At 33.2% G+C, this 13,492-nt stretch overlaps 1 protein-coding gene across 2 annotated transcripts in view; it reads left to right on the top strand.

Moving 5' to 3' along the window:
- Positions 1-13,492, top strand: part of LOC111043365 — a 30,335-nt gene that overhangs the window by 16,038 nt on the left and 805 nt on the right. For both annotated transcript variants that reach the window (XM_022328291.2, XM_039430365.1), the window contains exons 8-14: positions 838-949; positions 1,196-1,310; positions 2,254-2,393; positions 2,547-2,747; positions 3,420-3,581; positions 10,330-10,469; positions 12,155-12,383. In XM_022328291.2, coding sequence (XP_022183983.2) covers positions 838-949; positions 1,196-1,310; positions 2,254-2,393; positions 2,547-2,747; positions 3,420-3,581; positions 10,330-10,469; positions 12,155-12,383 — 1,099 coding nt within the window. The remainder of the gene's footprint in view (positions 1-837; positions 950-1,195; positions 1,311-2,253; positions 2,394-2,546; positions 2,748-3,419; positions 3,582-10,329; positions 10,470-12,154; positions 12,384-13,492) is intronic.

Below are 13,492 nucleotides of genomic sequence, written 5' to 3'. Positions count from 1 at the left end.
TATATAGAATATCCTGGTAGTTCATATAAATTTATTCATAGCCTATAAACGATTTCGTAAGGGTGCGGAGTTAGAAAAGGATAGAGTTATGCTGCTTTGTCTAATGAAAGACAAGGATATCAAACCAATGTTAATCAGATGCTGACTGTATGTAGTCACTATACACTATTCCGGAATTTAATAAGCTGACGCCTTAGAAACCTCAGTTAAACAATTGTATTTCCATAGCCATAATAATTTATCAAGTGATTGGTATACATTTTAATCAGGTTCTGACTCTATAATGTCAATCTTAGCATAATTTTACCATATTAAAACATAATTTAATAAGCTATTGACGCCTAAGAAACCTCAGATAAAGAGTTTTATTTTCATGGCCATAATACTTACCGTATGATTATTATTAAATGAAAAAGACTAAGAAATTGATAAAAAAACCACAGATTTATTGATACTTAGAAAGACCGGTTTCGGTTATTACACCATTGTCAATCTCTAATAAACTAAATCTAATGCTATAGTTTATCAGAGATTGACAATGGTGTAATAACCGAAACCGGTCTTTCTAAGTATCAATAAATCTGTGATTTTTTGACAATTTCTTAGTCTTTTTCATTTAATATGAATAATTACGGTACCACAATATCAACTTCTCAACTACACAAAAAGCGTATGATTATTATTTATTCCATTTTTTTATCCATACAGCATTCCTTGATTATTTAACACTTTATTCAACAAAAAATAAGGTTGAGGGGATCTTCTAAAAATTGAACAGCTCTCAAAGTGTAAGCTAATAGAATCTGAGTAGACTATTTGAATTCTGACATTTTTCAGATTGTGAGATTTGCTGAGCTACTAGATGCAAAAACAACCAGCTACATAATAGATAAATCTTTTATTGCGGATGCTGCACGTCAGACAGTCGACAGATTTTCAAGTTATTTATGTAAGTACAGAACTTTGAGTTTAAATAACAAAAGATAAATGATTGATAACTTTAATTTGATTCTAGATGGAATAATGATACTGACAAGCGAGATAGCTCAATGTATTAAAAAAACAGCTTGAAAATGACCTTATGGTCGTAAGTTATGGTCGAAACTAGTCGTTGTAATATTTTAAATAATAAATGGTACTACAAGTTTCAATATTATTCTTATTGATTTCTCAATGTATTTATATATGTTTTCAGCGGATCTACTGAAAGGAACCAAGTGTGAGGAGCAAATTATAAGGAAAGCGAAAATCTATCTAACGTTTGTGATCGATCAAACCTGGCCAACTTACAAAACACTACAATTGATAATGTAAGTTGTACACATAGGCCTACTAACAAAAACTGAGTAGCATTTGAAATGAAGTAAATGTATCCTCAGAACGAAAAGATGCATTATATTTAGAATAATAGGTCATAGGTAAGTTTTTCAGAGTTTGGGATATATCAAACATGATCGAGAGATCAAATCACAATACACTTTGAATTAAAATCGATTAATATTAAAAATTAATGTGATTTAAATAAATGTTCTAACTTTTAAATTTAGTTTTCATACTTATAACAATGTAAAACAAGTTAAATTTATTAAAAACCCCACTATCCCACGATTAATAATGTAAGGTAGAGCAGCATACAAAATCAACCGCTTTCAATTTTTGGACCAAGGAGAATACAGTAATAATTTTCAAAACATGATAAAAAGTTGAATGTAAGAAGCTGATATTCGATTTTTTATATAAAATTCCATAAAGTAGTTGTTGGAAACCGATTTTAATAATAATTCCTCAAATTATATATATATTATTCATGTTTCATAAGATAAAAAAACCTAAAAAGCAGTCGTTAGGTCATGTCAGAGGCCCTGAAATTGATCAGTTCTGTTGTGACCTGAAAACTCTGACACCAGACCTGAGTCAGCCAGGTCACTCGATATTATTATATTTATTATTCATGAAACCATTGTATTGTTTCAAAATTTAATTTTCATAACAAAAACATAAGAAATTCTAAAACATGAGAGATTTGGGTAAAAGTGAGAGTGAGACAGTACAAAGCTTTTATAAAGTAATTTGAATACAATCTTATTGTTGATTAATAAAACAATATAAAATCTTATAGCACCCTTCATTTAAAAAAAAATTAAAAATAAAGGGTGCAATGAGATTTTATATTGTTTTATTAGTTTAAAAAGTAGCCCATGTTAATGAAGTGTTTTTTAATCTTGTTGATGTATTTTTTGTGACGATTTGCAGGTATTTGAGCAGAGCGTTAGACGCTTCAAGTTATGGGAGCACAATATCAGTTCTGAATGGACAGACTGGATATACAATAGTTGATGATGCCCAGAACACATCTTCCATCTACTCAAATTGGACATCAAGTCCACATACAGGTTAGAGAGAATTCTATTCTATTTGATTTGTCACTAGAAGTATTTGAAAGAATGCAATACATAATACAAAACTAATTAGACATGGGATAGAAAATATATTTTAAACCTAAAAATTTAAAACAATTTGACAATAGAATTTTTTTCTGTTTATAGAGCCATACGGCCTCAGCCTCCCAAATGCATTGATTACTCTGAAGCAAAGACTTGAAGATAGGATGGGAAAAGTGAAGAATGGAAACATCTATACAAGCTCCAGTTGCGTAGCTCTAATTATGGGCTACAGTACGAATATACCAGACTCGGATTATGAGAGAGCCAAAAGTCTAATCAGCAGCATAAAAGCTTTGAATCCAGGTAAGGGAACACGTTTTTCCACATAATATAAAAATGATTAGTGCTATATTTTTAAATCCAAATGATTCAGAAAGGATTAGAAATTAAGATTATATCTTTAAAGTATTTGAAGTAAGAATGGAAAGAGGATCAAGCTCTATTAAATTTCAAGTTGTACTAGGACCTGCTATTCATTTGGATATCGATTATATAAAAATTAATTAACTAAATCAAAAAAATCAATTCCATTAAAATAAATCAATTATAGTCTAAGCTAGAATCAGTCTTAAATTGGCTAACCTGACTTCCTATATAGTGAGTATAAGGACAAATTCAAACTATTTTTTTTTGTGGGATAGTGCATCTCAATAATTTATTTTCAACTATCATTGTAGGCCTACCTACCTTCTCTTCTTTTTATGTGAATATTCACATATTTTAGGATATCTACAACCTTATTCGTTATTAGAAGAGTGTTTATTGAAATATTCTTTTGCAGATCTACGGGTGATTTATGTAGCATTGTGTCGTTTATTTTCAACTATTATAGTAATAATAAAAATAATATACTTACTTTCTCTTATTTTTATGTGCAGAAACACATATTTCTCCAACGGCTAGGCAGATAGGCAATCTACAACGTTGCCTATTCGTTGTTAGTAGTATATCATTTATTGAAATGTTATTTTGCAGATCTACGTTTAATTTATGTAGCATCATGGCGCAATAACTTTATGTATGCGCGTCTAACCGAATCAACCGACTCACATGATGATAAAGTGGTTACAATAGATGCTGATGGCTCAATTCCACTCAGAGCTTTCCTGCCTCAACTTCAAGATCCGCTTTTATCCGGTGAGTATTGCACAGTTGAAAAAGATTGATAACAGAAATACAGTACTGTATTTTCACTTGAAAATACAAAAATTGGAAAATTGATTTTTCAATTTTTGTATACCAGCATGCAGTTATTATTTAATTGTAAGAAACAGTTCGTTCACTCATAAACTGCAGCTCATGAAATATACATACAATACATACAATCTCTGAACATACCATTTTTCTGTTAAATACCAGCATGCAGTTCATTATTTAAATATAAGAAATATTTTGTTCACTTACAAACTGGAGCTCATGAAACTGACAATGAGTTCATGTATCTTGAAAACGCTAAAAACTGTGAGTGAACAAAATTGAGCTCTTGAAATTGTCAATGCGTTCATGTAACTTGAAAGAGCTGCAATATGTGAGTGAACAAAATTGAAATTGAAAATGAGTTCATGTAGGTAGGCTAACTTGAAATCGCTAAAATCGGTGAGTGAACGAAATGTTTCTTACATTTCAACAATTGACTGTAAGTCGGTATAAAATTGAAAACATCGTGTGTCATACATCGCAGTTAGAAATGAATAAAAAACCAATAACCTTACAATATTGGAGTTTAAAGTTGGAGTGGTCATAGGAGCGAATATATGTTGGAACGAATTAAAGATGACTTTTTGATCTCTTTCTTTAGGTGCGTACAGACTTTCGCTCTGCTCCGCAATCGAAGGTCACTCGAGCAGATCGATTAATGATCGACCGGGGAGCAAGAGTGGAACGCGAGAAGAGCTAACATCTCCCGTAACGTTCATGATCGGAGCGATCGCGGAGCGAGTGCGGATCGTGTTGGAGGCGCGTATATCTGTACGCACCTTAAAGGACTCGCCACACCAAGCTCGCCAGTACCGCCGAGGTAGTACCGCTGGTGGTAGTTTTCTCGGCTGAGCACGCCACACCGAAAAACGTCCGCTAGCGGTAGTCTCCGAGTAGTGAGTCTAGTAGTGGGGGGTGAGACGTACTAGTTGCGTTGTGTTGCAAGGAGGAGAGGTGCGCATGCGCTACCTCTTCGAATCGCCTGCCATGTATTCAGGTTGAGCGCGCCACACTGAGCTCGCTTTGTCCGCCGTACTACCTCTCAGCGAACTTTTGTTGAATAATAATAATAATAATAATAATAATATTTATTTATTCAACACAGCAAATGTGAAAATTATACAGTTGAATATCGTCACAAGCAGCAATACAAATACATATTACAAAATGTCAACAATTCTTAAAACTCTAGACTACACAGTATTTAGCCTACTTTTAATTATAAACTAGTCAAGACATAAAACTGTTAAATTCTTCCAAGCTATACACCGCCTTGGAAATGAGAAGAGTGTACAAATCTCTCTTGAATTTTTTAATGTCAGACAAGGTTTGCAATTCAGGGGGTAATTTATTATGTAACTTTGCTCCTAGATAGGTTGGTAGTTTCTCATAGATTTTCAATCTGTGTTGTTGTATGGCTAGTCTATTTTTCCCCCTTGTGTTGTAGTTATGTGAATCAGCCTGTGTTTTGAATGTGGAAATGTTTCTATGTGTGAAAATCAAGAGTTTATATATGTAAACTGATGGGAGTGTTAGAATTTTCAAGTCTACAAAAGCATCTCTACACGAATCATTGAAACTGAGGCCAGCCAGGTAACGTATTGCTCTTTTTTGAAGCCTGAATATTTTTTGGAAGTGTATATTAGCACAACCACCCCACAACTCTATACCATATGACACATGTGAATAAAATAAGGCAAAATAAACCATTTTTGAGACTGATACGGGCACTAATCTCACCATATTTCTCAAAACAAACAGCCCCTTACTCACAGAATTAATTAGTTTTTCAATGTGCAAATCCCATAAAAATTTTGAATCTATCTCTAGACCAAGTAAATTAACAGAGTCTGTATTTTCTACAGGATCACAGCCAATGTATAATTTAGGTTCTATATGATTTTGTCTGAGGCTGAAATCTATGAGTCGACTTTTCTTTGAATTTACTGAGAGGGAAATAGAATTAAAATATTGAGCTAAACTGTTAGATAGTAGGTTACATTTTTTCTCAAGTTCTTCTAAATTGCAATCGGAAAAAATTAAGGAGGTGTCATCTGCATATAATGTAAGTTTATTTTGTGGAACTGCAAGAGAAATATCATTTATGTACAGAATAAAGAGAAGAGGTCCCAAAATAGATCCTTGAGGCACTCCTGATGTCATTTTAACTAGATCTGATGATGCAATACCATGACGATCACTATGGATGGAAACAAACTGGTAACGATCAGTTAGATACGACTCCACCAATTTATTTTCTTTACCGCATATCCCTAGACTTACTAACTTCTTCAGAAGTAGCTTGTGATTCATGCAGTCGAAAGCTTTGGAAAGATCAATCATGACACCTGTTGTGTAGTTACCGCCTTCTAGATCGTGTATCACACCTTCAAAAAATTCTATAAGAGCGGTACTAGTCGACCTATCCTTTACAAAGCCATGTTGATGTGGAGATATAAGATCATGTTCCTTCAAGTATGCTACAAGTCTTATGAGAATAATTGTTTCAAATACTTTCGAGAGAGCTGTCAATATTGATATGGGTCTATAATTGTTTATGTCAATTTGTCACCATTCTTGAAAAGTGGAAGAACTTTTGCTATTTTTAAAAGATCCGGGAAAATTCCATATTCAAACATAGAATTAATTATGCAAACCAGTGGATAAACTATTGCTCTCCTGCAATGCTTTAAAATCTTAATAGAAACATCATCATAACCTACACTAGATTTTGACTTCAGATTTTTTATTATTTCTAATATTTCACCTTCATGGGTGGGATGTAAAACAAATTTATTTGGTGATGTTTCTGAGTTATTATCTTCGAGTTCTTCACCTGATAACTCATGAGATCCCTTTAAGACAGCACCAGCTCTTTCAGCCACGGATGCGAAAAATGTATTGAATGTAGAAGCAATCTCTAGATGGTAAATCGATATTGCAATCTTTCCCTCTAAATTGATTTATTAGCTTCCAACTTGATTTAGATTTGTTTGTTGCATACTTTATTTTGTTGCCATAGAATTCTTTCTTTGCATCTACTACTAATCGGTCATAGTGTTTTTTGACTTTGTTTATAAGTGAAGTGTCAAAATTAGCAACTGATTGTGCCCTACATGTTGCGATTTTAAGTAGAATTCTTGTTTGTTCAATTTCTTTTGTAATCCAGTTTTGTTTCAAGTTTTTAGTTTTTGACAATGTTTTGGTTACTAAGGGACAATGCATATTATAGAAATGAAGGAAAATATTATAAAAAATCTTATACTTCAAATTAGTATCTTTTACATTGACATAGCTGAAATTCCAGTCTACACCTGCCAGAGATGCCTCCAAACTGTTCATATTATCCGTACTGCAATTCCGAAAAGTAATAGTGTCATTGTGAGAGATTTTTTGTTTGTGAGAACGTTGACCCAATGACACTTCTATGGATTGAGCGGTGTGGTCGGAAAGCCATGAATGTATTACATCTACTTTTATGTTTGTTAATGTATCACTGGTAATTATGTTATCTATTGCCGTTCTACTATGAGTTGTTATCCTGGTTGGAACCTTAATGTTATAATTTAAACTAAATTGACTCATTATGCTGAAGAAAGCCTTACGTTGAGGGGAGTCTGACAAAAAATCAACATTGAAATCACCCACGCAAATAAATCTGATACCAATGTTTTCCAATAATATCTCCATGACATTGGTAAAATTTTTAAAGAACAAGTTTAAATCACCATTTGGTGGCCGGTAGACACCCAGAAGAATGTGTGTTTGCTTGTTTAAATTGAATCTACAACAGGCTAGTTCAATGCAACCCTCTATACAATATTGATTAACATTAACTTTAAAAATTTCTAATGGTTGCTGATCAACACAATGTATTCCACTATAATATATACAAACACCTCCCATATTCTTATTTACTCTACAATAACTGTCAATAAGTCGCATACTATTCACGTTGGTACAATCTATCTCGCTATCTCTTAGACCATGCTCAGTTAAAATAAGAAAATCTGGCTTCTCTGAGTCAATGAATATTTCTAACCTATCTAATTTGTTGTACAATGATCTTATGTTTTGGTGAATAAATTTTAAAACCTTAAATACCGGCGCAGGATTTCTTTGTGCAGATGTTCCCTCATTAATCCTAAAATCCAGCCGACATTGGTTACTATCAATCTCGGCTGAATCGACTAGTTTTTTAATGGTATAGGCTCACTCATAACAGAATCGACCTCTTTATAAAGCTCTTTCAAGATGTTGGATGCAATATAGTGTTTCCCCAGCTTATTTAAATGGTGCCCATGACGTGTATGGAAACGTTTTCCGAGCCCACTCAACTCCAAAACTGTAACGTTGGTGAAATTCATACAGATTTTTCGCAGCTCAGAATTCGCCCACGCCACAGATTTATTCACGCATGACCAGCTGGGGAGATCGTGCCTATGAGGAACATCAAAAACATACTCTCGTGTGTCTCATTTCTATGAGTTTCCTGCGTAGTGCTGATATAAAAGATTTGGCTTCATTTTTTGCGATATCGTTTCCCCCAGCCAGAAACACGGCTGCATCCTGAGAACCCAAAACAGAGCAATCCTTCACAGACTCTCTAGTCACATCCATGAAACAAGCTCCTGGCTTAATAGTACCCATAACATTACAATTATCACCCTTTTTACGCATCATAATATCAACCACACTCCTTCCTTGACTATCCATAAAAAGTTTAACTCTCCTTTTGAAACTCTTGTTTTCAAGTTTGGACAAATTAGGTATACTATTACAATCATGTTGACAATAATTGTAATCTAAAGTAGAATTGTGATCTGTTACCTGACCTCCACTCTCTAAATTTCGAGCTTGAAAAGTTGTTGGATTACACGCTATTGATTTACAGAGCAATTCATCATAGAGAATTCTAAATCTATTTGATTCATTTTTCTCATTAAATAAATCATTTCTTAAAGCCTGATTATCAGCTTCTAAGGCTTCAATTGAAATCGACATAGTCCTAATTCGTTCAGATAAGCTCTCAATATCTTCCTTCAATGTCTTGTTAATTACATCTATTTTATTTAAATCAACAAATTTGCCAATAGAAGCATCACCAAAGAGTTCATTATTTATTACTCTCCTATCTGATAAAATTACACTAGAGTCTGATGTTACAATGAGATCAGTTTGTGAAACAACCGCAGTAGTAGTATTCGGCCTTTGAGAAATTGTTTGTGAATCTACCTCTCTAGATGAATCGGAATGTTGTAATAGTTTTAAATCAAGTTCGATAGATCTGTCAAGTGCAGCGTCGCGTTCAATTTGTAACTCGTGAAGACGATTTTTCAATAGTCTATTCTCACTCTCCAAGCGAGAGAGTTTGTCAGATGAAGATTCTAGAAGATCAGAATTATCGAAGAGTGATGACAATGATTTATTCACGTCTTTGTTATTTTCACCCACTTCAGTAACAATTGGGGTTGATAACGGGGTAGAAGAGCAAGTTGCATCACTGATGTTGTGATTGTGTGAACCAGATACCTCGACTACTCGATTCTCATCAGTTTTCAAGGAAGCAGCGCACTCCTTTACCAGGCATCTCCACGTTATAAAATTATTAACTGTTGAACAAAACGTTTTTCTATACCGGTGTCCTTTATAAATCATACCAGGTCTGTTCTTTGAAGTTTTAAAAGGGATAGGAATGCTGTCATTCATTATCCGCGAAATTGATTCAATGTAAACAATGATAGAAATACGATAAGAGTAGGCTACTCGTGGAATCAACAGGTTGTTGCGAACAAGATACAGAAGAAACGAGCCAAGCTGTAAAGTTTAGAGTCTTTGACAGATGGAGATAAGAACTCCTCTTCACTCCTGTTATCTGACTACGTTATCATGCTATCATGCTATCTTGTTATCTGTGATGAAATCGGCTTGATTGGCTATCACCTAACTATCATCACTTGCCGGATTCAGTTCCTAATAGTTGTTCACGTTTCATACTGCAAGCAAGCAAACACCAGCAACTAGCAAATGGCCGAAATTCGACAACTTCACTCGAAAAAGTTCGCGACATTCACCGGATCATCAACAGTGTATACTCACAGTTTACGGTTTGTCTTTAACTCAGCAGTCACACAAGAATTTAACAATTCACTTCAACTCAATAAATTTATACTTCTTCCACATTTAAAACTGAAAATTTGGTAGAAATACGGAGCGATAGATCCTAGTTATTTCAAGGTAGACCAGTGCTACCAACCCCTCTGCTACCAAACAGAATCGCCTAGCAGGCGGTCGTAGGTGGTAGTGCGCCGTACTACCGCCGCGGTAGCGAGCTCGGTGTGGCGCAATCAACCTGAATACATGGCTAGCGATTTTTAAAACTTCGCTACCGCCGCGGTAGCGAGCTTGGTGTGGCGTGCCCTTTAGATACCTAAAAGTTCATACAATATATTGAACCATTTTGAAAGAAATTTGAGTTTTGATAACTCAAATATTGAAATAATTTGAATAAGCATTATAACACCTAATTGTTCCTTTTGTGAAACTTTCTACTGTAGATAAAGTAAATATGATTCATCTACACCTACAGTATACATTTGGAGATATATGCAATCAATCACATCGTTTTAAATAATGTAATCTAAAAAGACTGTATTCGTGTAATTTTTATTTATTTTCTTTGATTTAGTACCTCGGAGTTTGAAAGCACCTTTCTGTAGCAACGGACAAAGCGAGTCTTATTATGAAGAGTACATAACACCAGGTCAGCCTTTGAAGTATAGAATACATCCGGCCTATTTGTGCGGATCAGATGAACTAACAATTAAGGTAGGTGATCGATCATTTTTGCACATTAAAATAATGAAATAATTATTCATTAAAACAATGAAAATAAAATTCTCATCTGCAGCAATGTATTAATATTTAATCGATTTGTTTAATTGATAAGTTTTCAATGAGGAAAATGGAAAACTGAATAAGCTCTTAGAAATGAAAAATATTAAAGCAATTATAAAACGAACATAAAAATATCCTAGTAATCTGAAAGTCATTATTGTTGTGATTTTTCAGTGGATAACTTGAGGAAAAGGCTCATGCTTCAGGAGTGATAAATCTGTGCAAATTTATTATGAAGCCATAAACCTTGACAGCAGAAAGTAATCAATGGGGAACAACATCAATCTAGGGAGTCAAGTTCAAATGGATATTAAATATTTTTGATAGTTGAAGCTATTAAAAAGTAGTCATTAATTGTCTTATGCATATTAATTTTTACTACATAAAAATCCGCGATTTCAAGATTTTTAATTACTGCATTTCATTTTATCCTATGCTTTCCTGGATGATGCAAAATAAAATAGTATAACATGTGAAAATTTGAGGCCAACTTGAAAGGTGGACACTCGGGTAACTTTCCATACTATTTCCACTATCCTGATAGTCACAGAAATAGTAATAGAAGGCATGTTACAACTTATATTATGAATTCTCTCATGAATTTCCTCACAAATAGAAAACTTTGTCCGCCCATCATTTACTTATAATGTAACTTGTAATTTCAAGAGCAACAGTCATCTATATGATTGGAAACTATCATCAGAGATGAACTATATGGTTTCTCATCAATAATGAGAATTGGATTTATGCTATTATCTGGAGTAGTAACAGTATCTGGAGTTTCAACATAGTACCTCGTGATATCGATCACTCCAATCCGTCTTTGAATGCCTTTACTAAATCATATTACTGAAATATTACTTCTTTTGTCAATTTTTTAACTTTAAGCACTCTCTCTCTCCTCTCTTCTGCTATCTATCTCTAAATATATATCTTTACCTTAACCTTACCTCTTCTCTATTTTATTTTTTTCTGTATAATTTTGTTTAGTTTAATTAGTCAACTCTTTTTTCTTCTTATTTATATTGAACTTATTTTAATTAATCTTATTTATATCGTACGATACGAATATAATGATATAAATAATCAGTATTTTATTTTTAAATTTAGCATGTAATTCTGAAGTTTGTTTAATTTCTGTGTAAGTTGTTTTTTTCTTCTTCTTCTTCTTCTGTATTATTTTGTGTGGAGTGTGGTTTTGGGCAGTGTGCCTCTCGCTTCCACCTTGATTCACCACATTCACTACATTGTATTTTTTTTACAATAAATTGAAGTAGTGGGAAGACAATTAGTATTTTCTCCAACTACTAAAAACGAGTGGACAATTGCTATTCAATGAGAGAACAGAGGAAAGGATTGTATGGAGTATCTCCAAGACTTTAGGAGCAAAAATCAAGCAAATACCTCAAATAACACTACCGTCATTGTTAAAATATAAGTTAGAAGTTCTTTCATAAGACAAAAACTCATCTTGATCAGCACTTCATTTTCATTTCATTGATCTTAATTCATTTCATTTTAGCATAATTCAGCTTTCTCATTATTATTTATTGTTGTTGTTATTGATTACTTAACAGTTATTTCTCAAACGTATTTTATTTTACTTTTACTAAAAGGTGACAAATAGAGAGTACGGTAGCATCCAGGTGTGTAAATCTCGTTCGGAGAAAGCAAGTGGGGACTATGCATGTCGATCTCTGAGGCCATATGAGGAACATTATTTCACGATACAAAACCCCTGTCAGAAGAGCCGGTACTACAGAGGAGAGGGACTGCAATGGTCTGAAGGCTGCATGCCAATTTACATCGATGTGACTGTTTATTCCACTTTGAATAAATGCACTGGTGAGTACTAGTTTTACTACAAGAAGAATCTCAACAGATTTAATGTAAATACATCAGTTTAAATATTACATGTTACGTCAATGAATAATGGAAAGAGAATTGAAAAATGTGAATGCATGAAGAAAGATTACTTCTTCTTAAATCTACTGTTCCTATTCCAAGGCCTAGTTCAGCTTATCAAAGGACAACCAATTTTGATAGGTATCAATTACAAAATCTTATAAAAATTAAGAAGAGTCACAGGCTTCAGGAGCTATTAACAGCAATTATTTTTTATACAACTATAGTATTAGACTTGATTCGTCCAATCCTAGATACTCATTTTAGATTTTTAAATAAATTTTTTCTGCTGAGGGTGTTGCCCACATGAGCTCCAGGCTTGTGCGTGGGTGATGAGACGGATGATGATGAGAGTTAAGTCACGGAGTAAGGAAAATATTATATTTCCTTACTTAAGGATATATTATATTACTTAAGGTATATTTAATTATTTAACAATATAGTCTTTCCTTATTTTGTGGTTTAGTGGACCTACAGCTTAAGGTTTATTCTGAACCACTGGAAAGCGATTTTTAGATTTATTGACACATTCAAACTAAATGACTGAAGCATGTATTTTAAACAATGCTCTCACCGCGTTCTTTGATCGAAACAAATAGTATACTCATTCTGTTCTAAATCTGAATTCTAGCATATACTAGTCTTGTCGTTCTTGATCTTCAAATTTAGAAGTTTCTGTATCAAACTTGCCCAGTTAAAATAGAAGATATATTAAGAACTGAATAATAAAAACGCTATAATTGGCTATCTATATTCACGGACAAGTTGAGCTTCAATTAGATTTATTATACGATTAATTATTTAATTTCAACTGTAAGTTTTATTTATGATTATTTGTTTGCAAAAGATGTAACGTTATTGTATGATTTGAATTTTTATACCCTGTTATCATGGATAATAAAAAACCAATTTGATTTGATTTCAATTACACAGATGAACAACATCTTTCAAAACAAACAAATAAAACTTGAAATTTTTTCAATTTTCTGAACAAATAAGGTACTCTTATGAGATTCACGTTCTAAAAGTGTTGCTTTCTCTAATTTCAG

Source organism: Nilaparvata lugens, chromosome 1, assembly GCF_014356525.2.
Source record: "Nilaparvata lugens isolate BPH chromosome 1, ASM1435652v1, whole genome shotgun sequence".
NCBI lineage: Eukaryota > Metazoa > Arthropoda > Insecta > Hemiptera > Delphacidae > Nilaparvata > Nilaparvata lugens.
This window is presented reverse-complemented; position numbering and strand designations above follow the sequence as displayed.